Here is a 27,187-nt window from a genome sequence, read left to right as displayed (position 1 = left end):
ACTTCAGTCACATCTTGATTGCTTCATTTCAAATCACTGTGATGGTGTACAGAGGCAAAATTACAAACACTGTGTCACTGTCCAAATACTTATGGACCTGACTGTATATAGCCAGGTTACAGCTCAGTCCAACAAACAATGAGAGCTAATTTAGGCATTCATCCAATCAGCAACTAGCTAAGCACACTGGCATTTAACCTTTTATGCCTTTTTTTGGTTTTTAGTTTGGAGTTTTTAAATCAATTCAAAGCCTGGAACAGGAACAGCACTTAACTGGAATGTTTACAAACCTAAGGGTGTATAAAACATGCTCAGATTTTTCATTAAAAATCATTTCTTTTTTATTTTCCTACGTACCACAGTACACTGTTATATATAGGCCTTTCAAAACATTGTACAACAAATTCATAATATAAATATAAACTCATCTGTCTTTTTACGAACTAATTATTCATTCATCTTCAGCAACACCTGTAACCTGTTTAGGATCGTGGTGGATCCGGAGTAACACTGGGTGTGAGGTAGGAGGCAGAGCACTGTGCACACACACATTCACACACTCAATTTAGATTCAAGATTCAAGATTCTTTTATTACCACACAATGGTGTTGGTGTAACTGGGTTTTTGTACAGCTCAACAATCAACAATAAATAGTACATAGTATACTAAACAAAGTGTAAGACAAGAAAACAGGACAAAACGTGCATAAAATATAGATTAATACTGAGCTAGTGCAAATTTCACTGAAGAGTAAATGTGCAAAAAGTTGCAGTAGTATAGATGGCCTGAAACCAGAAGCCAGTAGTGACTGGAGTTGATCAGAATCCATCAGAATTAAAAGTACAGATATAACAGTGCAGTTCAGTTTGTGCAAAAAAACCCCAAAAAAACATGATGGCAGTAGAGATTAAGAGAACCAGGGACTTTTCACCAGCATCTGAAGAGCAGTTATGAGTTGAGTTCTCTGTCGGCAAGAAGAAGGACGGAAACTCTTTCTAAAGTGGCCTGTTTTTGTCCTTAAGAGTCTGTTTCACAGACATAGGGAGAACATGTGAAACACCAACACAGACAGTAAACTGAGATCATGATCCCTACATTACAATTAAATGAAATGACTTCATTTATCTATTATGACTCTCTTTGAAAATTACAATCTCAGAGAACTTTCACTGTTCAACCCGGGAATTTTATCAGTTAAACTGATAGGAAATTCCCTTCAAGTCTAACACATCAATGACGCATGTCTGCATTCATCCATACCACTGTAAAATATCTAGTAGAAGGCCAAGGCAACAAAAGTTTAGTATAATATTAATGATGTTTCGCCATTCATCAGCATCTGTTCTGTGAGAAAATGTCTTCAAGATTATACTAAAAGTCCAGTCATTGTAACTTACCGATACAAGATGTCATCTGTTAAGGCTCTTGTTCAGGATAGGTACACACTTATATCTTGGACCATATGTCTAATTGTTTTAGCATATCATTTCAAAATATAAGTAAAGTAAAATACATATTCACTATAGGACAAAAACAACCATAAAAGCATAAAACCATAAAAATGGTCAAATCATAATTTGCCTTGCATTTAAAACTTATAAATAAATAAATTCTCTAGGTACACTTTCATACTGGAGAATTTGCTACAGTTCTTCTGTTCTTCTGGCAAAATCCAAGACAGGCTTGATGGTTAGTTTTCATCAGCAACAGGGTCGGTTGCTTAATAACTCCATTAGATAATGAATTACAAACTCAGTTTCTTTGTAACAAAAAAATTATCCCTAGTCAAATTAAATTGTGCACAGTTTCTTTAGATTAGAAAGAAATAAATCAAAACATGGACACATTCAAAATTGAAAAAGCACAAATAAAGTAGATAAATCTTGTGCACACAATAGCCTATGATTTTATGACAGATTTTTTAATCCAGTCACCACATTAGACTAAATTTCTGGATGTCTTACTACATTGTATGCATAAAAATAGATAATTGTCTCATGATTTATCGTGATTTGAATCTATCTTAAACAGCTCAATTCGGCTATACTAATGAAGATATTTGAAGAAGCTGAATTAGGGTTTGTTAATGTTTACTTATTTTACTCAGTTAGTTTCAATTGTACTATTTATAACTATTTCTAACTGCATGCATTTCCCCCGATTTTCTCCCTAAATTAGTCATGGCCAGTTACGTCTCCACGTCATAAGACAGCTACCAACCAGGGCGAAGACAATCATATGCTTCCTCCGAGACACGTGAAGCCAGCCGACCGCATCGTCATGAACTGCTACACATTCAACGTCAGGGGGCAGCGTAACACACTCAGAGCGCTATCCGCCCACTTCCAAATGCATGAGCTCACAGACACCCCTGATTGGCTAGTGTTGCTGTGATTGATAGTGGAAATAGAGTATGCTAACCCCTTCCCTGAGAGCATGTCCAATTTTGCTCTCTTGGACACCCAGCCACAGATGGGGATTCGACTCGCAATCTCCGCATGATAGGGCGAATGCTTTTCTGTAGTGCCACTGAGCCCTATGTTTCTAACTATTTCTATAAGTAGTTTAAACTGAGTAAATTCTGAACTTATTCTGTCCCTGGAATACAACAAAGATGTGCCTAAATGCCTAAATGCTAGCAATTATAAGATGCTAGACTTATATATTTTATATACTGTGAGTCTGGCATAAATTGTAAAACAATCTGTAAAAACACTTTTGAAAGCAGCAAAGCCGCCAGCAGAAAACTAATAACAGCACATTTGCTCACTTCGTTCAGTGCAAGTGCGAAAACTATGTTCGATTAACATATCTGGATGCTTCTTAGCTCAGCAATTTAAGCATTACATTGCCATTCATAAGTATTCACCCTCTTGACCCATTCCACATTTTGGAGTGTTACAACCTAGAACTAAAATGGACTGAAATGCATCAGGATGTATTGGGACCACTCACAACTTTTGGACCATTCACAGATGAAGTGAATAACACTGATTATCTCAAAACAATGGCACGTGTCAAGGTCTGGAATATATTAGACAGTAAGTAAACAGTCGGTTCTCATAGTCGACACGCTGAATGCGGGAGAAATGGGTGGATTAGTGACTTTGACAAGGGCCAGATCCTTACAGCCAGGTGACTGGGTCAAAGCATCTCCAAAACAACAAGGCTTTTGGGGTGCTCCTAGTCAGCAGTAGTGAGTACCTACCAACAATGGTCCAACAGTGGTCCACAAACCACGAACTGGAAACCAGGTGTTGGGTGCCCAAGGCTGATCAATAAACAAGGGCAACAATGTCTATCCTGTCTGGTCCGAACTGACATAAGGGCTACTGTGGCACAAGTCATAGAAAATTTTAATGATGGTTATGGAAGGAATATGTCACAACACACACTGCATCACACCCTGCTGCGCATAAGCCACAGACCGGTCAGAGTGCCCATGCTAACCCATGCCTACTATCTAAAACAATGGGCTTACAATGGGAAGAAGGTCGCCTGGTCCGATGAGTCCCATTTTCTTTTATATCACACGGACGCCCCGATACATATGCCCCTTTTACCTGGGGAAGTGATGGCACCAGGATGCACTGTGGGAAGAAGACAAGTCGGAGGATGGTGTGTGATGCTCTGGGCAATGTTCTGCTGGGAAACCTTGGGTCCTGGCATTCATGTAGATTGTTGCAGTCAGTACACCCCTTCATGGCAACAGTATTCCCTAATGGCAGTGGCCTCTTTCAGCAGGATAACGTGCCCTGACCCATAGCACACATTGTTCAGGAATGGTTTGAGAAACATGATGAAGACTTCAAGGTGTTTACTTGGCCTCCAAATTCTCCAGATCTCAATCCGATCAAGCATTTGTGGGATGTGCTATACAAACAAACCTGATCCATGGAGGCCCCACCTCACAACTTAAAGGATCTGCTGCTAACATCTTGGTGCCAGATATCACAGGGTACCTTCAGAGGTCTTGTAGAGTTCATGCCTCGGCAGGTCAGAGCTGTTTTGGTGGCACACAGAAGACCAACAGCATATTAGTCAGGCAGTGATCATTTTTTGGCTCAAAGGGGCATGTCTTGAATCTAAAGAAAAAACTCATAAATTCAAAGAGGGATGAAAATACAGTCCACAAATTTATTTAGAAAAAATAAAAGTGTAAATAAAGTAAATAAAATAAAACTGACTGCATAAGTATTCATCCCCATTACTCTGAAAACCCTGAATTAGTTCTGGTTCTCCCAGTAAGTATGAAAAGTCACATAATTAGTTAAATCTAGTTCATCAGTGTGCAATTAAAGTGATCTCAATATAAACAAACCTGCAAAGCCAGAGTTTGATAGAGAACATTCATAAACCAACAGCTTCATGAAGACAAAGGTCTATCAAAACAAGTTCTAGAAAAGTTCAAGAAATGTATCAAACAGGGCTTGGCTATATTAAAAAAAACTATCCCAAACTTTGAACATTTCATGGAACAACATTAAATCCATTATTTAAAAAAGAAAAGAACGTGGTACAGTCATGACTCTGCCTACAGGATGCTGTCCACCAAAAGTCAGTGACTGGGCAGAGGGGGCATTAGTCAGGGAAGCAACCAAAGAGGCCAAGGATAACTCTGTAGATGCTATAGAAGCTATGAAGGACAACAATAAAAGACTCTTCAAAACTGGGCATTTTTATGGAAAAGTGCAAGACGGCCTGAGAACACCATTCCCATAATTAAACATGGTGGTGGTAGCATCATGTTGTTAGGCTCAGCAGGGGCTCTAGAACTGGTCAGGGTTGAGGGCTAGATGGATGAAGCCAGATACAAAGCAATCCTGGAAGAAAATCTGTTCCAGTCTTCTGGAGACTTGAGACTGAGGCCGAGGTTCACCTTCCAACAGGACTATGACCCTAACCATACTGCCAAAGCTACCAATAAATGCCTGCTTTTTAAAATGAACCTTTGTGTCACAATAGTGTATAACATATTGTGCAAATATATTGGACATGTTTTCTAAAATAAAATGGTTTAAACCACAAATAAGTCATGTTGTAACGGTACAAAATGTGGAAATGTTCAAGGGGGTGCATACTTATGCAAGTTAATGTATAGTAATGCTATTTTACTATTGATGGATTCCTCTATATACTACAGACAGGCTTACTAAAGGCAGCTTAACTGTTCTTAACCAGTCATTTTGCAGGTTAGTTTCAGAACAGATCTCTTCATCTGCAGCATGCTTTCAGATCATAACAGTGTTTTAGCTAGTAGTGCACATATATGCTTTACCCTGTCTGCAGTAGGGGTGTAACACAATGCCATTAGCTGTATTTGTGTCTGTGTCTGTTTAGTGCTCTAAATATTCATATCTGTTTTCTTATTCGGATTTAAACCAGAAGTGGGTGTGGTCTATACCAGAGGGTTTTTTTTTTAATTAATTTATTTATTTATGTATTTAATTTTATGTTAACCTCACCACTATGCCGTGGAAATACTGGACAAAACACAGGGAAAAAACAGGGGCCCTGGAAAAAGAAGTCATTTTTCAATTCACAAATTATAACAACAAATAGGAATTTGCAGAACATAACTTTATTGAACTCCTGAACTTGATGTCCTGTGGAAAGATTTCTATCCTCTGTCTAATGTGACTAAGAAAGCAAGCTAATTACTTTTCAAAGCAATAAGGTCTTTCCCAAATCAGGAAATTGTTATTTAGGCTACAGTCGACAACAATAACCATCTAATAATATCTGACCAGATTTACTTCAGTTTTTCAGTTTGTTATATTCTAGAAAGATCAGAAATGTTCACTGGACACATCATCAGAATTTGTTAAAAAGCATTTGCAGTGTTTCTAACTAGGGACCTTTAAGTGGTATTTAATTATAATTACCATATGATTTTCTGAAAAGATTTTGTTTTAATAACGATAGAGAATGATCTTTTAGGAAAGACAAAAAACAGGTGCAATGAATATACAATATAATTTTTAAATCAATTAAATGATTAGGCTACTCAGCAGAGATTCTGCCCTTTGCAGTCTGCCTGAGTTACAGTATACGGAGCAGCGGCTTAGTAAATGAAGGCATATTTCTTTTGTTTGTACAGAAATATGGTAAAAATTTGTGGTTTCATTTTGGAACTCAGTAAGGCAGTGTTTAGGTTGGGCTAAAACCAAATAGTGCATCTCCTAGTAGTATCATGTTAACGACCTTGGTCTTTGTTCCACAAGCAGGGCTGCCAGGAGCTGTGTAAAATGTCCACGTATTGAAGATATAGATGGCAAATCAGAAATGCTACCACTGTTACCTTGTTCCCCCAAAAAGACATGAAAAAGAAGAAAAATGTGTCTACTTTTTCCTATACTTGAACATTTTGGGCTAGTTTCAAATCTTCAAGTCAAGATCCTGTGTGATCCCAGCTCGAATGCACACACCTAGTATGAAGCTGTCTGGCTAGTAGCATTTTACTATAAGCGAAGTTACATCCTGTAGCCTTAAAGTGTTATTCAAGTAAATTATGAGTAAATTGTTAACATGTAGTAATAATCTGTGCCACTGGAGGGCACTAGTGTCTTTTGTGAAACTACGGTAGGTAAGTCATTTAAGGTGTTCCCTCAACCTCGGTGTAAAGTGTAGGTGGTATAAAGGAAAAGTACCTTTCTATATAATTGCATCTTTAGAAAAAATAGGGCTTGGCAGACACAAAAGTCTGTCAGGACTTCCTCCAAAGTAGGTGAGCAACAGAAGGGTTGTTTAGATTGTCGCAGCATGACTCAGTGCTGGCAGCGTCTGAGAGAAGACTTGCCTTCTTTCTCTCCTTCTCTCCTTCTTCTGCATCCTCCAAAGTCACAGAAATTGGAAGGGAAGATTTTCTGGAAAAGTTTTTTTTAAATCATATTGGAAAGGAAAAGGAAATCTGAAATAGTTACACGGTTAATGCTATGCTGTACCAGTTTATATAATTACATCACAAAATGACTATTTACAGGTGTGTCCCTGCTGTTTAAAATATGCTACAAGATATTTAAAACAGGATTGCCTAAATTTTTAAAGTACAGACCAATATTCTATTAATTTCCCTTTTAAATGTGACATTGTAAGCAGAAAACATGATACCGTGCTGTAGGAATACTAGTTTTTAACATGTACTAGCATGTACCTGTCCCCGCTCTGTGAAATGAGCCTCCTACATGTCTCCATCTGCACATCCAGGCCCCTCTTCATACTGCACATCTCCATGTACTCATGCAGGTGTCTGTTCATATCTGATTTTGCTGTGGCCAACTCCAGCTGTGGAAAGACAGCAGAAGAATGGGTGCAGGACACACACCTTGAGATCTAAAGAACGTCATCTAATGTTGAAGAATAGAATATTACCATGTAAGTGTTTGCTGATCCCAGAATGGAATGTTAAGTGTTACAAATATAGATATGCACAAATCTGAGGTAGCCTTTTTAATGATCTTGTTGAGTCTGTTAATGTACTTGGTAGTGATGCTGCTACTCCAGCATGCAACAGCATAAAAGATGGCACAGCTATAGGATGGCACGTCTATAGGGGAAAGCGGGGCAGAGCCACATCACGCATGCTGTATGGCCAAAAGTATAAGGGAAACCTGACCATTACAGGTGGTTCTGTTGCCACAAAGTTGAAAGCTCAGAAGTGTCTAGAATGTCTTCCTATGCTGTAAAATTACAGTTTCCCTTCACTGGAACTAAGAGGCCCAAACCTGTTCCAGCATGACAATGCCCCTGTGCACAAAGCGAGCTCCATGCAGACATGGTGTGTGAAGGTTGGAGTGGAAGAACTCGAGTGTCCTGCACAGAGCCCTGACCTCAACCCCACTGAACACCTTTGGGATGAACTGGAACACCGACTGAACCCCAGACCTCCTCACCAACATCAGTACCTGACCTCACTAATGCTCTTGTAGCTGAATGAACACAAATCCCACAGCCACGCTCCAACATCTAGTGGAAGGACTTCCCAGAAGATCAAAGGAGACCCACTCCATATTAATGCCCATGGTTTTGGAACGGGACGTTCAACGAGCATATGCATACACTCACCATCCACTTTATTAGGAACAGCCAGAACTGGAGTTGTGGTAGAGAATGAACTTTTGTTATAGAACGGACATTTTTTTAAATGGTCAAAGAAGCAAGTGCTTTAAGAATGCAATTGTTGTCTTTGTCTTATTTTTTAAAATGTGTTAAAGACATTACATTTCTTACACAAAAGAAAGGGACGATATGGGATGATCCTACAAACACTCAACCACTCCTTCTTGAGATACCATGCTACAGAAAATCTTGGATGGATGGACAACCCAAAAACATAATGGCTTCACCACTCAGTGGTAGAGGAATAAGAAGAAAAAGAAAAAACTTACAATAAACTTGTTGCACAAGTGTGCACACCCTATGGTCATGGGGCATGTGACTGTGCTTAGAATTAACCGATCACATTCAAACTCATGTTCAAACGTAATGATCATACACTTTTCATCGATGAAGTGATTCTGATTAACTGCAAATAAAGATCAGCTGTTTCTTGATATCTTCTTGGTTTCATCCAACTGCTGAAGCCAAAGAGCTTACACAGCCTATACAGGATTTCACTGTCGAAAGACATCGATCAGGAGAGGGGTACAAAAGAATTTACAAAACATTAGATGTACCATGGAACACTGTGATGACCATCATGGACAGGTGGAGAAAATGGAGCAACACAGTGACTTTACCAAGAACAGGATGTCCCTCTAAAATCAATGAAAGGACAAGGAGAAATCTTAACAGGGAGGCTGCCAAGAGACCAACAGCAACATTAAAGGAGCTGCAGGAATATCTGGCAAGTACTGGTTACTCCCTGCATGTGACAGCAATCTCTCGGATTCTTCACATATTTGAGCTATGGGGTGTGTGTGGGAGACGGAAGCCTTTTCTCACAAAAAAAAAAAACATCCAAGCCTGACTAAATCACCCCAAACCATGTGGCAAAATGTGTTATGGTCTGATGAGACCAAGGGAGAACTTTTGGGGCATAATTCTACAAGATTTGTTTGATGAAAAAACAAGACAGCTTATGACCCAAAGAACACCATATCCACGGAGAACTATGGTGGTGTTAGCATCATGCTATAGGGCTGCTTCTCTTCAGCTGGGACTGGGGCTCTAGTCAAGGCAGAGGGAATCATAGATCGCTCCAAATACCAATCTATTCTGGCACAAAACCTGCAGACCTCTGTTACACTTCCAGCACGATAACGACCCAAAGCACAAATCCAAGTCAACAAAGCAACAGCTTCAGAAGAAGAAAGGTCAGCGTTTTGGAATGGTCCAGTTAGAGCCCAGATCTAAATCGAAAACCTGTGGAATGATTTGAAGAGGACTGTGCACAGGAAATCCCCTCACACTTTGATAGATCTGGAGCATTTTTGCAAGGAAGAGTGGAATAAAATTGCCAAATCAAGATGTGCTCAGTTGATAGATTTTGAGTCTGATGTTTCAAGAGTATTTTCTTGTGCCAATAAAAGTATTTTCTTGTGCCAGTATCAAAGTTGGTGTGATAAAAAATATATAATTATGTTTCACCTTTCTCCATATGAATTCCGAACGTAACACACAATGAAAGCTCTTACCTCAATCTGGTCTATGGTCTCTTGATATTCCTTCTCACGAGACTTGAACATAGACTCTGTGTCCTTTATCACCTTCTCTATGGACTCGTCCTGCTGTGTACAAAAAAGCAGAGCACAGCAGAACTGTATTCTGGAATTAGCTGACCTAATAAGCTAATACAAAACCACTGTTAAGCTAAAATTAACCAGTTTAAGGCCTGGCAATACAAAGGCATTGGTATTTTGTTCCTTTCACGTTTGGCTCAATATATATGCCATTGATGGAACATCATACCTTATATATTTCAAAAGAAAATTATGATTAATGCATAGCTGTCCTTGTAGACATACTGTATGACCAAATCTAGACCATTCTCTCTGGTAAGGCCAGTAGGAGTTATTAAAAGCTGTGTACCTCCCCATTAGTGTCCATAGCCAAGGTGCATGCTGGGAAATCTCCCCAAAGCAGTAATGTTTCTTCTGTTTCTTCCCATGCCAGACTATCACAGTCATCCTCAAACTCACAGTCATGCCTACAAAACACACACACATAAGCATTACTAGGCCATTAAGAGCTCAAATCAATATTAAAAGATCAGACTGGACTACTGAGAATCATAAATCAAAGTACAGAGAAACTTAATACATCTTATAATAATTTTTCTAAGAGAACAATGTTGCTTTGTGCCACCAAATTAATGCATCTTGAAAAATAGGGTAAAAAAGAATTAAATGATTAGGTTTTGGAGAGCCCCGCACAGATGTGCTGCTGTGTACGCAGTGGATGGTCTGTATGAGCTATATGGGGCAGTGGCTCAATAAATGAAAGCATATTTCTTTTGCTTTTACAGTTTGGTAATATATAAAATTCGGCTTTATACTGGAGCTCAGTAAGGCAGTGATTAGGTTGGGCTAAAACCGGATAATGCAATCTGGGCTAAAACCGGATAATTCTCTTTTTTTTCAAATTCCATTAGGGTTGCCAGGTAATGGATATAATGAATATTGCAGATATATGCTGAGAATCAGAAATCCTCACCACTGTTAACTTGTGTCGCCCAAAAAGATGCAGGAAAATAAGTAAACTATGACTATATTTTCCTATACCTGAATATTTTGGGCTAGTTTCAAGTCTTTTTGGGTGGTTATTGACTTGTAGTTGGAGTGTGAATTTTGCAGAATCCCTCCCCACTATCGTCACTGAGCTGTTCTTTAAACCTCCACAAGAAAGTAAATACCTCACACTCGCCAACATTTTTTGTTTCAGCCTGCAGGATCCCAGTCCCTGAAGAGAAATGAATACTCTGCTTGTTGTTCACATCTGTATTAGTATTTGTTTGGCTGTATTACCTGTTCAATTTGAATAACATATTCGTATAGAGTTACATGCCTAATACGGATAAAATTAGCCTTATTGATAGTGTAGATCCATACAAAGCTCCCAAACAGAGTGGAGAAATGATCTGGATATGCTACATCCTCATACACTTCCAGAGATCTTTTTATATCGGATGTGCAGTTGAGTGTGTATCGTTTTGAACATGCCATGCACAGTTTACTAATTAATGGCTACAAGAATTGCAGATCTACAAGAAGAAATACTGTGATAAAAGATATTTGAACCTACACATACATGTAAATTTAATAATTTAATTTAATGATGGTCATACCTCAATTTGTCAACTTCACCAAGAGGTCAATCAAAACAGGTCACTACGCAGTCCACACTGAAGTTACTAACCTCTTACATGCAGCAGTGACAAGTTTTACTGAGAAGCTCAAACACTTACAGTTGGTTGAGCATCCTCTGCATTTCTTCATTAACCGGATTGGTCATTGAGCCACACAGCTCCGTCTCTTTGTTCTTGCTCTCCTCACTCTCAGAAATGCTGACTGAGTCTTCACTATTGTTGGACTTATTGGTCTGTGAGGTCTGTTTGCAATGACAGCGGGTCAGTGTTGAGGGAGGTGTAGCCACCTGCTAATGTGAGAAAGGGATTTTAATGTAACATGATAACAACGACAACACAAAACAATAAAGAACCAATTTACAGTAAAATTCAGACAATTTTCAGAAAATATCCATGTTTAGACAACATTTTGATACAATAACTAGCTTTACTACTAAAGCAAACATCCTAAGGCAACAGTATCGATCTTGCAATAGACTGGTCCCATTCAAGGTGTATCCCCGCCTTTCACCCAGTGTTCCTAGGACAGATGCCGGATCTATCCGAGGAATAATGAAAGAATGTCTAAATATATACTTTTTCTCTAAATCCTTCAAGAGACAACACAGAAGTTCATGAATCATGTAGCTTTGTTTTTGTGAATATTAATAATTGTTCTGTAAAACGAACAGCCCTTGGATACACAAGACACATACTTCTGCGTACTATATGCGCTTGATTTTAGGGGTTTGCAAAATGTGATCAGCTGCAAATAATCACTGTGGCATGAAAAATACAGTACACAATAAAAAAATAAATTAGCTATACACATACACTGTGTAAGAGAAACCAGCACAATTGTTCAAAACACAGAAGGAATTTTATTAATAAATTGTAGTTATTTTGGTTACATTTTGATCATTCCTTACTGAAAGTAAGCGTGTTTTACTAATAATTCTGAAAAGCCTGATGATTAAGGGTTCAACACTGAGCCAGCAAGGAACTATAAAAGGTGTTCCTTTATATGTAATTCTCCTTGGAAAACGACCCGGCCTTTCTCCCTTTCTCCGATTACAACCACGCCCCTGAGTATGATTTAGGGGTGTAATCTAATGCCATTATTTGTATCTGTATCTGTTTAGTGCTCCAAATATCTGTATCTGTATATGGATTGGAACAGAAAGTGAGTATGGTCTAGACTGGAGATTTTGTTTTTTTTTTCATGTATTAAATGCGCACCCTACCCTCATGCTGTGGAAACACTGAAAAACACTGGAAAAAAAGACAGCATTGCTGGAAAAAGAAGTATGTTTTCATTGACACAATATAAGACCAAATAGCAATTTGCAGAACATAACTTTATTCAACTCCTGCACTTCTACAGTTCCTCAGCCACATCACTTGAGTTCAGAGCTGCTCTCAACCAGACACCTTTCTGTGGACATTTCTGAAAAGTTTTCTATTTAATGTGTGAAAAAGTGAGCTAGCCATCTTTCAAAAGTTTGATTTCTTTCAAAACAATTATGTCTTTCCCAAATCAGAGAACCATTGTTTATAGTTGACAAAAATAGCAATCTAATAATATTTGATCAAATTTACTTTAGTACTTTTGTTTGTTAGATTCCAGAAAGATCAGAAAAGTTCCCTGGACAGAAAGTACTATGAAGCTGGGATACAGTGTTGCTGCAAGTCAAACTGGGGTCCTTTAAGGAGCATTAAGTACTGCAGATATGAAATTGTGCCTGTAGAAAGCTTTTTTAAATCCGTGTGGAGTTTCGTGGAGAAAATGGCATTGAATTGATCAGCTATACCACACGCACAAAAGAATTTTTCCTGCTTTCACTTCTGATGTTAGGACAGCAGGGAATAAAATTCTCATTTAGATTAATATAATTTTATATATTTTCTGCTACCTTGCATTTTAGTGCTGTTCTCTTACATAGTGGTGAAATTTTAGTGGCCCAACATGCGTTATTTCTTCATATAGTGATCCGAACATTTTCAAAAAAACTAATTAAATACTATTAATTTTGTACAACATAGGGTGAATTCAGGTATATGGGGCATCAGGGACAGCAGCATTTATTGTCTGGCTCTGTTTTCTGAAGTCAAACTTGTCACTGAGCCTTTACTGTGGAGCTGCCTGATAGAAATAACATGACTTCATTCATGTGACATCATTAAAGTGGGTGTGGTCATCATAAAACAGGAAACGAAACTGACTCCAAAAATCTTGAGGTAGGAAATATGACATATACTTTAGCTATTTTACAAAAATGGCTAAATTTGTCATGACTAATATATTACACATATTTATGATGCACAAGATGTATTACTGTAACAAAATAAGTGTATGTTTAGTCCAAATCATGTACTGTGTATATGTTTATGATTTAATTATTTTCAAGATTTTTTTTTACCAAACCATGACAGCATGGCTCAGGATAATTGAGTAAAACATACTGCCTATAATTTAATCTAATTTAATCTACACTACAACCCAACCGTAACAATACTACATGTATTGCAAAGTAGAATGGCACCAAGTAGAGGAGGAAAGAGAGACAGAGAGAGAGGGAAAGTAAAGGCAAACATAAGCAAGGAGAAAGTACAATAAGGGAAGAGAGGAAAAATGAAGGAATATAATAGATGCATTAAAGGATGCATAAACATCACCAACGATGGTTAAATGATGCATTGATGGATTTTATTTAACTGTATTTTTGTGAAACATCTTAATAAGCAGGGGAATAAGGTAGACTTGGAAATCCTACTTAGTACTGCTTATCATGCAGAGATTTCTTCAGTGTACTGTAAAAATCATATCATTTTAGAGACTGATGCTGACATTTATTTTTTTAAATCCTGTGTTATGTTGATACCTGGAAGATCTGACTCATGTCCTCACAGTTCCGTTGCTGGGCTACATCGCACAGGCGTGCAGTGATATCAATCCGTCGGCAAATGTCCATGTCCACCTTCATGGCCTTCTCCTGGATCTTACTGTCCAACTCTGAGAGGTTCTGATGGGAATTAGAGCAATCAGGAGAGTAAAATTTAGCAAACAAAGCAACCCCCCGCCAGCATATTCTATATTAAGTTATATTTAAGTTACAATAAACTGTAAATTATATAATTATATAATTTTTCATTAATATGATAATTAACTCACGTTGCTCATGAGGCCCTTGAAGACAATGAGCTCAGCCTTTAGCTGCTTTACTCGGAGAGCAAGCTTATCCTGACACATCTCGCTCATGTACAGGTCCTAGACACATACATTTAAGCGGCATTGATGTATTCCAGTCATGAATTCATGAAAGATGGAAGGATTGATGAGCAAAGTTTTCAGCTTGTGCTTTTATTCACATACCATTAAGACCATTTAGCGTCTTGGTCTTAAACGTTAGAATGATTTTGGCCTTGTTGCAGCCCATTCTACATAGCTACATTCACATGACAAGGGCTTTTAATAGTATTTAGAATTTGAATGGCAAGGTTTAGGTGGTTAGAAATCTTCTTCTAAAGCACAAACTTCATGCAAAAGCATTTCAAAAATGTTCCAGATTTAACAAGTCCAGATTAAAGGTGCATTTATTTATGCTGGCTTTCAGGTGCCAGAAAATACACCAAAAGAACTGCTTATGATTTTAGTAATTAGGCTAGGTAATTAGCTAGAACTAAAATATCAACTAAAATATGTAACTTGCTCATCAAGAAAGAAGCAATGTTAGAGCCACTCTTAATTTAACAAGCATACAATGAAATACTTGTGCAAAAAAAAAGTTTATTCTTACTAATAGAATCACATTCAAAAGAATTTAATTTCATTTAATTTTAAATTCACTCTTTAGATTAGTAGTTATGGACGTCTACCAGCCGGTTGAGTTGCCCATTTAAGGTAACAGTAGAACTGCGTGCCTACTGAGCACAATGAATTAGTAGTACGGTTTTAATTTTATACCTACAAATTTAATGAATTTTAATTGTAAACTTTTCCAAATGCTTGGATTTGAAATTACAATCAAATATTTTTAGGTATTTAGCCTCAAAAATACAACAAAATAAAATATACTACTCATCTTACACACATACATTTACTACATATTTTAGTAGAAAGTTCACAGACGTTTCCACCATAGCGGCTTAGTTTGTGAGCTTGACTAGATTGTCGCTTTTTCTTTTCATTAAATATGGGAAATAAACCCTGAGGACTGTGGTTCATGCGTGAGGGTTTCTCATTTATTGATATATGTTTTGATGTATCATCTTTTTGAAAAGTGTTGTAAAACAAGTTGTCTTGATAAACCTTTATACTTGTGAAATTGCTGTTGAATCTAGCTCACAGCTGACTGACACAGCAGGCAGTGAACTCCTGCGAAGTCACTTAAAAGTCAGTTTAGCGACTTAATGAGCATGCGGTAACGTTTTAACACAACTCATACATAAATACAGGGCATGACTGTAATATTATACCTTCATAATGTCAAAAGTGGATAGTCAAGAACAAGGTATGTGGTTTATCTTTTTGTTATCTGTTTTGAAGGAGGAGGAATGCTGGCGATATCAACGTCCAGTTTTCAGCCGTATTTTAAAAAAACTGAAAACACCCTTTTGTGGATGTATTATGTCAAAAACATTCATTGTAATCTCTTTAAATAAAGGGAAAACTTTAAACAAATTAATGAACATTATATAAATTGGAATTACAATAATGAACATGTGCTGTGAACTGTGTGGTTGAGCTGTCTGTTAGAGGTTAAATACCTTTAAATTGAGGCTCTGTTGCCCTCATTTCTGCTTGTCCAGTATCTAGAGAGTTTTTTGGCTTGACCACTGGAATCCATCATATTCAGAATTCTTTTCTGATGTCTACTGTTCAACACTGGTTTTACAAGACTGTCACTGAGGTTAGCCGGGTCTTCTCTTGTACATAAGATTATTGAGTGACAACACATGATGCTTTTGTCCAAATATAACAAATAACTCACTCTAAATTACTATTGTAGGCTTTCCAAGGTCTCTCACAGCAGCTCAGGAACATCTTGATTTATAGTATTTTTTTTCTGTACAGACTCTAGCAGGACAAAGTTGAATACTGCCACTTTAATTACCCTCTAATTATACTGTGGTTCAGTTGTTTGAAATTTTTTGTTATAGTCAACTTGAGGATGATTGACACCCTTCAGGAAAATGAAAACATTTACATTTATTTTAAAATATCCCTGGACTCAAAATGTGATTTTTAAATTGCTAAGTCTAGATAATCACATTTTATTAGTTATTGTTTGATCAAGATGCTTATCATAGCACAAACGTCACATTTAAAACTTTTGCGTGTAATGGGGACCTAAACTAGTGTTAGTTAGTGCAGCTGAATTGTACTACTTGAAAAGTGCTACATAAAGTCAGGCATATAAGCAGGCTTAATATTGTGTTTTAAAAGTCAAATCTGATCTTATATTTTACCTCTTCTAGTTCTGCGATCTTCTCCTGTAGGTCCACTCTTACTGCATACTCCTCCTCCCACCTGTCATGAAAGAAGTAACATTATAAAATACTAATGTGTAAGAATTCAGCAACAGTGTGATTGTGTTTTTTGTGTAGTTTATTTTTTTTGTGCACTTCTGTTGGATCATACTGCGGAAATGTGGCTCAGAGAACTTTCATAACATTTTTACTTATAGCATTAAACAACAATTTTTTTCTGTCTGTAGTAGAAGTTTACACATACCACAGAAATGACTCTTGGTGCCTGAGTGTGAGCGCCTTGTACTGCAAATATGTATTTTTATCTAATGAGCACATTTTTCTCATTATGTATACCAGAACACTCTGCAAAGCCAAGCCAATGTTTTTTTTCGTAACGTAATAAATGTAGAAGTGCAACAAAGTTAATCCGATCTGAACACAGTCCTGATCAGGCTGAAAGGGGAATTATTAGAATTTAGGTATAATTAAATTGTAGTTAGGGATAAACAGTATGTTTCTTGAATCTTCTACTGGTAATCATTTTAACAGATCTTTAGTATCACTAAGATTTTAAGATTTTTTATTATTTTTAGCACAGACGTTAAGTTAAATGTTTGGATCTAGACATTTGATTATCGTAATACATAATGAAGCAAGGTTGTAAATGTGAATGAATGAATGATTTGTCTAACTAAAGTGTAGAGAAATAAAGAAATGTTAAAGGATCCTCTTGTAGCATTGTGGGCACTAGGAGCATTCAGAGTCATGCTGCATTGCAGATGCTGAAGCACAGAGGGAGGAGGCAGAACTGAAACTGAGAGGTGTGTGTGTGTGTGTGTGTGTTCAAAGTGATTTCATTTTAGTATTATTTACTGTAACAGGGCTTAGAGCAAAGTCTGCAGGAAATAGTCCAACGGTCCAGCAGAAGGGCAAACAAAAGTCAGGACATCATGCACAGAAACCGGATGGTAAAATATGCTGGTGCAGGCGGGAGGTTGGTGGAAAGCACGAAAGAAAAAAAACCTCACATTACCTCACAGTGTCTTTTTGTCTGTGCAGCAGCATAACTAAGACCTCTATAAGACCTGTAAATAATGGCTTGAAGGGATTTCATAATTTGTTCAAAGAGCTACTAATAAAACCTTGAGTACTACTGTGACAAAGCTTAAATTCAGTAGTTTCTCTAAATTACTTACTTCATTTCAGAATCACTGAACACAATGGATTATACTCACACTCACATAGTCACATGTAAGCAACATTGACCTCACTGCCAGGAATCATGATTTCTTTGACTCTGGGTTCCTTCCTCTATGATTTCCAAACGCACTCTCCATAATCACACAACAACTATCATTTCAGACATATAAACACTGGGAGACAAGCAAATCACCAGCTTTCTGTGTGGTCAGATTACACACATTATGCTACTATAGATGCACGATAATGGTGAAAATGATGATCATGATTATTTTAACTATTTTATCTATATAGTAAATCACAATTATTTATCACAGTTATTCTTTCACACTACACATTATTAGCCTGCATTGCTTCTCATGTGCAAATCTTTCAACCAAAATAAAACCCGAAACTTATTAAACTTAAAGACATAATTAGACATAAAACGGTATCTAATATTAGCCAATATTAGCCAAGATAACTTTTGATCTGCAGTATTGCACTTTGTTATGCTTAAATAATTGAGGAAGCCAAAAAAATCATTGTCCTGGTTAAATTATCATTCACTGTGCAGCCCTATATGCTACTTGTTATAAGTGTTTTAAACGTATTTTAAATGTTTAGTGGTGATTGTTGTGGAAAAAGATTATATGTTAGTATATATAGGATGTGTTGGGGAGTAATTTGATTACAAACATTTGTAATCAGTATTTGTAATCAGACATAAGCAGATAGATATAAGCAATATTGCATGAGAAAGAGCGTGGTTATACTGAATTTCCGCATGGCTGTGATTTATCTGTAGGCCCGAGCCTGCAGGGAGAGTAGGCAATCTCAGCTGTGCTGATATTCAGTATATCCACACTCTTACAAGTGTGATATTGCTTTTATACACCAGTTCTATAAACAAGAAATGAATATCGAGTAAGTCACATTTCAGACACAGTATGGCCAAATGTTCTGTCTATTTTTGCTCCACTAGCAGAAATAGATCCCTAACAAGCCACACTCACTTTATAGACCGTCGGCTAGCTCACACTGATTTGTGCATTCCCGTTAAAGGTGCTTCTGGTAAACCTGGTGTCCCTTCTTCCTTTTCATCTTCCTCTGATGAGCTTTCATATTTTAAGTCAAAAGTTATATTCCTGAAAAGTATCATTTGAAATGTCCGCTGATAATGTCTCTAACTCTACTGTAGTAACTGTTTCGAACTAGGAAGCAGAATTTTACATGGCGAACACAGACGAGCGGAGTGATACACACAGTGAAACATCTCAGTGTAGCTATAGTAAATATAAAGACTCCTGGAATGCCGCTTGACCAATCAAATTGGTGGACTGGAACTAACTGTTGTATAATTGAAAATACACATACTCAAATTACAGCTATTTTTCTTATGGATTACTTTTTGCCATCAATTAATCTTTGGCCATTAATTTGTAATTTTTCTCAATGTGCCCATAAAGTGCAGAATGGCTGTCATGGTGGTTGAGATAAGGTCAGTGGTATGTGGGTTTTTGCAGTACAGTTATTTAGGCTAACTGCTAATAGTTGATGGTGATGGGACTATCAGCTAAACATACAGCTAAACATACAGCTAACTAGTTAGTGGAGGTTAGATCAGCCAAGGGAAATCTCTTCCTGGCTAAGAAAAAAACATTTAATTATAAAGCAATCTAACTGTTATTGCATACCAGTTCTCTAAAGGGAAATGCAATATATGGCCAAAAGTATGTGGACATCTGACCATCACACCTGTATGTGGCTCTTCCCCAAACTGTTGCCACAAGGTTGGAAGCACACAATTGTCTAGAATGTCTTTGTATGCTGTATTACAATTTCCCTTCACTGGAACTAAGAGGCCCAAACCGTTTCCAGCATGACAATGCCCCTGTGCACACAATGAGCTCCATGAAGACATGGTGTGTGAAGGTTGGAGTGGAAGAACTCGAGTGTCCTGCACAGAGCCCTGACCTCAACCCCACTGAACACCTTTGGGATGAGCTGGAACACCGACTGCACCCCAGACCTCCTCGACATCCCAACATCAGCACCTGATCTCACTAATGCTCTTGTAGCTGAATGAACACAAATCCCCACAGCAACGCTCCAAAATCTAATGGAAAGCTTCCCGGAAGAGTGGAAGCTTATTATAAGAGCAAAGGGAGAATAAATCTATAATGAGATGATCAGCAAGCACATATGAATGTGATGGTCAGGTGTCTATAAACTTTTGGCCATTTAGTGTATGTATAAGTCCATGGTTATTTTGTTTTTGTAAGATTTTGTAAGTACTGTAGCATATATAATGGTTGTAGCATTTCGTCTTCCTGTTATTGAAGGATTCAAAAACAATTGGCTACATGTAAGGTCTAAATGTAAGATTTCTTGGTCTAATTATTTTCATTCTTTTTAATGCACGTAAAGAAGTATGCTATGCTGGGCTCTTTTTTAAAAATAAAACGCAGCAAAAGAATTGCTCTTCATAGAACAGCATAAGCTTATTTTACATAAAAGGTGTATGAAAGCATATAAACTAGTTAGATCCAAAGTAGTTCACACATAATCCTAACGTAATTAGATTGGATTACTTAGTCATGTTTAGTCATGTAATTTGATATCAGTATTGGAGAACACTTACTTAGTAATCTACCCAATACTGCCTGTAAGATACATATCAATTCAGTGCAGCGACACATAATATGGACAACATAGAACTGTGCAGGTGACAAATTTCATAAACATTAAAAAAAAAAAAAAAAACATACCGGATAAACCAGAAGTATATCATAGTTAAAGATTGGTCTCCATTACTTGACGTGACTTGCATCCTTCAATAACAGAACATTCAGTATTGTGATTAAGATTATGGTGATTTTACTGGGGTAAAGACGGTAAAGAGGAGACCCACAGCTGGAGGATGGCTCAGAGAAATTCCAGCTGGATGTCTGACGGATCATATTTAATGTATACAAAATGCAATATGATATTAAAGGATTTTATACTAAGGATTTGGGCAGAAAAACAATTTTTTAAGCTATGTCCCTGATTAGGATCAACAAACAATATATTGTGCAACTGTCATCTGGAAACGCTGTGAGTGATCAGCATGCTCAAAGCATACAGTGAGTGAATGGAGGACTGAAACAATAAGCTATGTTTTGGAGCCATATTTCAACATGCTTTGCTCAGAGCATTTTAGACCATGGTTCAGGGAGAGATGATAGTGCAGGAATGCTGACCTTTGCTTGTATTCATCCCTCTCCAGCTTCACTTTGGCCAGTACATTATTAAGGGCCCGGATTTCTGGTGTGATGGTGTCGATTTGGACCCCAACCCCGTCCTCGTATGGCCATGACACTCTGGGACCAGAAACCCTCAACTCCCAGCTATTGTTGAACCTCCCAGCAGGGTTGTGAAACCAAATCGAGGTGGGTAAAACCTGAGGCGTAGAGTTGGTAAACCTTTCTGTCCCATTGCCATCATAGCTCTCTCTGATACTGGAGATGGACTTAGGATCAACTGGAGATACTGGGTTAAGGGGGAAAGGTGGGGAAAGATTGGAATTTGAGTCCATCACACTTACTGAGTCCAAATTTCCAACCAGTATCTTGTTTCTGGGCATGAGTCCGGTGCCATTAAGTGTTGGTCCTAATAAAGTTCTGGTCAAACATGCAGAATCATTTGCATTTGAACTTGCTATAAAGTCTGGTCCTGAGTGGACAGTGGCATTTCTTTTACCTTGTCCACATCCTCTGTCATTATTATTAGCCTCCAGGGCCTGCTGAAGCTGAATTTCCAGCGCTTTGTTCCGGCGCTCTAGCTCATGCACTTTGGCCAAGAAGCAGCGGAATCGCAGGTTCAGAGTCTTTAGGACGCTGATGTTGGAGCCTAGATCGTTGCGCAGAGCCGCCGCACCAGGAGGAGCTGCAGGAGGAGGAAGAGGAAGAAAAGGAAGAGGAGGAAGAAGGGATGCGCGGTGCAGAGAGCCGCTCGGATGTAAATACTGAAAGCTGTTGGACAGAGAGCCCGAATCCAGACTATCTTGTCCAGTATCTCCCAAGCAGAAACCCGGATCGGGTGATGCGTAGCCGGGCTCCGGGTCTGAGAAACGCGTCCCGGGATTCTGCGGCTGCTGGACCGCGTACGCGCTCGCGCCTAAACTGGGATTCATTCTAGAGCAGGAAAATCGGAAGTGCTCGAAATCTGGCATCAACTCCGTTTTCACCTTCACAGCTAATTCCTTAATGTATAGTTTTGCACACACACAAAACAAACCTGACTGTATGGTTTATTAGGCTGCTGTACCCGAGCAAAGGCAGAGGTGCTGCTCTGTTGGACAGGAGAAGTCTAATGCAATGTGTGCGAGGTCTCTATAATAAACACGAGATGCAACTGCGGCTCATAGGTTACCGGTGTTACACTAGTATACCTTCCTCAAAAAAATTACTGCGCACCAGGCGTTCAAGCAATACTGACTGTTTAACTTCTAATGAGCTGTTTAAGCCTTTAACAGTGTAAGTACTTTATAGTGTAGTATATTATAAGAGATCTTCCCACCTTTTTCTCGTGCGCAATATGCTCCAAGTTTTACGGTACCAATAATACTGACGTCAGTGAGCACCAAAAAGGACTGCGTAGATCAACTTCATCAGCTGATTAAAAGCCAACTCTGTTTTGGAGAAAAAAATAACCAGACTACCTCACTACTACATAGAAGATATACTATATGGCCAAAAGTTTGTGCACCCCTGACCATCACACCCATATGTGCTTGTTGAACATCCCATTCCAGATTTATTTCCCTTTGCTGTTATAATAAGCTCCACTCTTCTGCGAAGGCTTTCCACTAGATGTTGGAGCGTGGCTGTGGGGATTTGTGTTCATTCAGCTACAAGAGCATTAGTGAGGTCAGGCGCTGATGTCAGGTGAGGAGGTCTGTTCAGTGGGGTTGAGGTCAGGGCTCTGTGCAGGACACTCGAGTTCTTCCACTCCATACTTAACACACCATGTCTTCATGGAGCTCGCTTTGTGCGCAGGGGCATTGTCATGCTGGAACAGGTTTGGGCCTCTTAGTTCCAGTGAAGGGAAGTTGTAATGCTACAGCACACAAAGACGTTCTAGACAGTTGTGTGCTTTCAACTTTGTGGTAACAGTTTGGGGAAAAAAGACATATGGGTGTGATGGTCAGGTGTCCACATACTTTTGGTCATTTACTGTATATCTTTACTTGATGATGAGAAATGCAACAACAAATATGTGAAATCTGTCCTGTAAAGGAGAAATACTATGACTCCAAAAGGTAAATATCATTGATATATGTTTTTTGTCAAACATCAACTGGAAAACATCATAGTTACTTCCATAACCAAGTATTCCAAGTATTTTGTCCCTAACAAAGCCAAGGAAATACACTGGAAAATACTTCATAATATTTACCTCTGTTGATTTAAACTCTCTGAATATAAAGATATATATATTTCATGTGTTTTCTGTCACACCAATAGTGAAATGTAATTCATCTATTTTTGGAGTGTGAAGCTGTAAACAAATTCTGGAAGGACTCGCATACTTTTGTATATGAAAAAGCAAAATTGAAATTAGAGTGGTCTTTTTTTCCCTCCCCGAAAATGTCATCTGTTATTCTGTTATAAAAAAAAATGTCATTTACATATGTTATAAACTATTTCAATATTTTGGGAAAATATCACATTAATAATAATAATGATAATAATAATACTAATAATAATAAGCTTATTATTGAAACATTATGGTGACATTTTCCAAGTTGTACTCTAATTACTTTATTGCTGAAACAATAGGTCATGTCTTATATTATTTGCACCACTCTCTTAATGTGATACTTATATGTATATTTTTTGTTTTGTTATATTCTATTTTGTAACTCAGAAATCTTTAATAAAAAAGTTCAACTTTATCTGGAAGCACAAACCTCACAAAATTAATAAATCTGTCTTGTCTAATAGAAGATCAGTAGATGGGCTTAAGGTTTTTGTAGATGTTATTAATACTTTTAGAATTAACTGGCTGAAAAAAAGTTTAGTTAGCCATGACTCAGTCTGGTTTTTTTCCCTAATGCTGTTTTTGATAAAATTGAAAGTTTGGAGTGTTTGCTAAAAATGTAATTATATGCCTTCCAAATTACCTGTAAAGTGATCAAAATTTCACCATCAGGCCCTTTCAGCTTGGAAGTTGTGTAATGTCCATAACTTTTCTCCTCACAGAGCAATCCTCAAGAATCATTTGAATGTAAGTACACATACAGCAAGTCCACAAATGGTTGAGGTATTGGAAATAGGAAATGATTGCAATTTCTCACTTTCTTATGAGGAATTCTTGTCTGTACATAGTTTTCCTATACCTGAGAGAGTTTAAATCTCTAGTTAATGCAGTGCCTTCAGGCTTAGTTCAATTATTTAAAATGTATTTAAATTTTAAGTTTAGGTGAGAAGAGGCATATACCAGAACTCACGCGCACACACACAAATATATATATATATATATATATATATATATATATATATATATATATATATATATATATATATTTCATAGGTTATATTTCTTTCATATATTTCTTGCCATTCCACTACTTTCAGAGGGGACTATATGTTATATGATAAATATGATATGATAGATCAGAATTTCAGCTTTCATTTCCTGATATTTACATCTAGATGTGTTAAACAACTTAGAACATGGCACGTTCGGTGGCAGAACACCTAATTTTTAGTTGAGCAAAAGTATTGGAACAGATAGAATCTAAACAGTTAATATTTGGTTGCATATCCCTTGCTTGCAATAACTGCGTCAAATCGATGACCCACTGACATCACTACACTGTTGCATTTCCTGGCTTGTAGCGCTAATTACGAATCTGGTAATTGTGAATGGGAACATGGGTCAAAGGACGGGTCATGTGAGGCGAACTGTTGTTGTGCTGAGAATCATGGGAAATGGTGTTTTGTGATGGGTGCAGATGGAGATTTGACTGTAAGTTAATAAAAATAATTTAACTTGTAGGTAATCTGTATAATTTTGTGTTATATTTAACTACATCAATTTTGCCTTTTTCCTACTAACAATCTACACTCAAGCAAATGAAATATGTTCAGTAACGCATGAACTTTTAACAACCTAACTAGGTAGCTAGCTCTCGAACTAGCTAATTACATTAATGATTAAACAGATGTCTCTCTCAAATTAAAATGTAAAAAAATCAAAATTTAAATGCTCTTTAAGTAGGATGTAGAGAAACACAGCTGAGATGTGTCCAGTGTATTTGACTGAAATGGCTGTTCAAATGGCAGCATAACTGCCGTGTGTGTCACGCCTTCAGAAAATTGTCCCAGAACAGTCTTTGCTAAGGTTCTAAAATGAAACCTTCACACTCTCGAAGTACAAATTCTTGTTTGAGTCAGAGTGAGAAACCACCTCCTGAAACTCCTGACAATGTCTCACTCTGATCATCACTGTGATGTTCCTTCATTATTACAAGCAACAGAAATGATAAAATAATGCATGTTAAGATATTCTTATTGATATTATGTATAAACCTCTCATCCTGTTCTTATTTGCCAGAGATAGTTCCATGGGCATCCTTTGTTTCCAAGTCCATTTTAGTCCAGATATGTCTGTTGCAAAACATTGATTTTGTGTCTCTACAACCATTACTGTGTTTATTTGGATGTGTATTTGGGGTAGTTGTCTTGGTAAAGCATCAGTCTATGGCCAAGCCTTAACCTTCTGAGTGAGGCAACCAGGGTTTGAGCTAAAATATTACGGTACTTTACAGAATTTGTGATGCCATCAGTCCTCACAAGAGCCTCTTCACCAGGTTCAACAAAGCCCCAAAGGATTAATGATCCACCACCTTACCTTCAGTGGATATCAGGAGCGTTTCCTTGAAGTCTGCCAAGCACGTTGATGGTGTGCATGGCCAAAAAGTTTCATTTTGTAATCATCTTACCAAAATACGATTCCGATTATGGTTCCAATGATGTTTAAATACAAGACCATAGCTCCATAGGTAATATAGACAGCTCCAGAATTATTGGCACCATTGGTAAAGGTGTGTAAAAAAGGTTATAGAAAAAAATGCCTTTGTGGTTAATTAGCTTATTCTCACACTGAAAAACAGAGCAAAACGACCATTAATTGAAGTAAATTCTAAGAAGAAAGTGTACATTATAATATATATATATATATATATATATATATATATATATATATATATATATTTCTACACACAGCAGAGATATTTGGGTCTCAGATCAAAAGATGAATATGAGATTCTGATAGATCAGAATTTCAGCTTTCATTTCCTGATATTTTACATCTAGATGTGTTACACAACTTAGAATATCATCACTTAGCACATCGATGTGAAAGAGTGTGTGAATGTGTGTGTGCGCATGGTGCTCTGTGATGGACTGGGAGCCTATCCAGGGTGTATTCCTGCTTCACTTTATTCATGGAACTTGCTCTATTTGGATCTCTATGTGTATTTGTAATGAAAGGAGGTTCCTCTGCTTTACTCTCTGTGACAGGGTGAATAGGATGGAGAGCCAAAGAGTAGAGCTCCTTTGACCTGTGAAGTCAGCTGAGGTGGTTTGGGCACCATAAAAGTACGCCCCCTGGTCAGCTCCTGCTACATGCTGTATCAGGCACACCGAACACAGATCCCAGGAGAGACCCAAGACCTGCTGGAGAGATTATATCTCCCAGGCGGCTTGGGAATGTCTAGGGATCCCCCATGAGGAGCTGGAATGTGTGACTGACATAAGAAGTCTGGACTGAACTTCTGTTGCCACCGTGACTCCACAGTACGGAGCAAGTAGAACTCTATGCCAACGGTGTTGAGAAGGATGCCTCCACTAGGATTAGAAGTCTAATCCTTTTCGTTACTAATTTGTATGCCTCAAATATCCTTAATAAACTGTATACTTCAAATATCTTTAACATATACTTCAAAGAAGAAGGGCACTATTGGAAAAAAAACCTCAGACATTTGACCTGGCTGTGACCCTATTTGGATCATCTAATCAGTTCATCAACTGGTTACGATGATAATTCCATATAAATCCTACAAGCATTCAACCACTTGCTCTTGCTAATAAGAATCTCGGACAGACATATGCACAGATGGAAGGACACACAGACAACCTGAATATATATGCTGCATTCCACTTACCTCAGAAGTGGAAATTTGAAACTTAGAATTACTG

General features: G+C 37.7%; 1 protein-coding gene across 4 annotated transcripts; it reads right to left on the bottom strand.

The window, feature by feature from the left end:
- Window positions 1–472: 472 nt before the first annotated feature.
- iffo1a (intermediate filament family orphan 1a) lies at window positions 473–22,570 on the bottom strand. Of its 4 annotated transcripts, XR_003403573.3 has the most exons (10): window positions 21,182–22,568; window positions 16,755–16,815; window positions 14,458–14,553; window positions 14,168–14,308; window positions 11,406–11,596; window positions 10,031–10,148; window positions 9,637–9,729; window positions 7,155–7,285; window positions 6,652–6,867; window positions 473–4,004 (listed from the first exon to the last, which is right to left on the bottom strand). XR_003403573.3 is itself a non-coding variant. In XM_026928391.3 (9 exons), the coding sequence occupies exons 1-9, from the start codon at window positions 22,150–22,152 to the stop codon at window positions 6,708–6,710; spliced, it is 1,959 nt and encodes a 652-aa protein (XP_026784192.3). In that variant the 5' UTR covers window positions 22,153–22,570; the 3' UTR covers window positions 5,563–6,707. The 4 variants fall into 4 exon arrangements, 3 of the variants coding, with proteins under 3 accessions (XP_026784192.3, XP_026784191.3, XP_026784193.3); XM_026928391.3 differs by lacking the exon at window positions 473–4,004 and having other exon boundaries at window positions 5,563–6,867; window positions 11,406–11,593; window positions 21,182–22,570; XM_026928390.3 differs by lacking the exon at window positions 473–4,004 and having other exon boundaries at window positions 5,563–6,867.
- Window positions 22,571–27,187: the final 4,617 nt, after the last annotated feature.

This window comes from Pangasianodon hypophthalmus, chromosome 29, assembly GCF_027358585.1.
Source record: "Pangasianodon hypophthalmus isolate fPanHyp1 chromosome 29, fPanHyp1.pri, whole genome shotgun sequence".
Classification (NCBI taxonomy): Eukaryota; Metazoa; Chordata; class Actinopteri; order Siluriformes; family Pangasiidae; genus Pangasianodon; species Pangasianodon hypophthalmus.
The sequence above is the reverse complement of the archived record's forward strand: the minus strand, read 5'-3'. Positions and strand labels throughout refer to the sequence as shown.

Coding starts and splice junctions, on each gene's coding strand:
- iffo1a (XM_026928390.3), bottom strand. CDS start 22,152: ATGCCAGATTTCGAGCACTTCCGATTTTCCTGCTCTAGAATGAATCCC. Junction 14,554..16,754: donor AGATCGCAGAACTAGAAGAG/GTAAAATATAAG, acceptor GTATGTGTCTAG/GACCTGTACATGAGCGAGAT. Junction 14,309..14,457: donor TCAAGGGCCTCATGAGCAAC/GTGAGTTAATTA, acceptor AATTCCCATCAG/AACCTCTCAGAGTTGGACAG.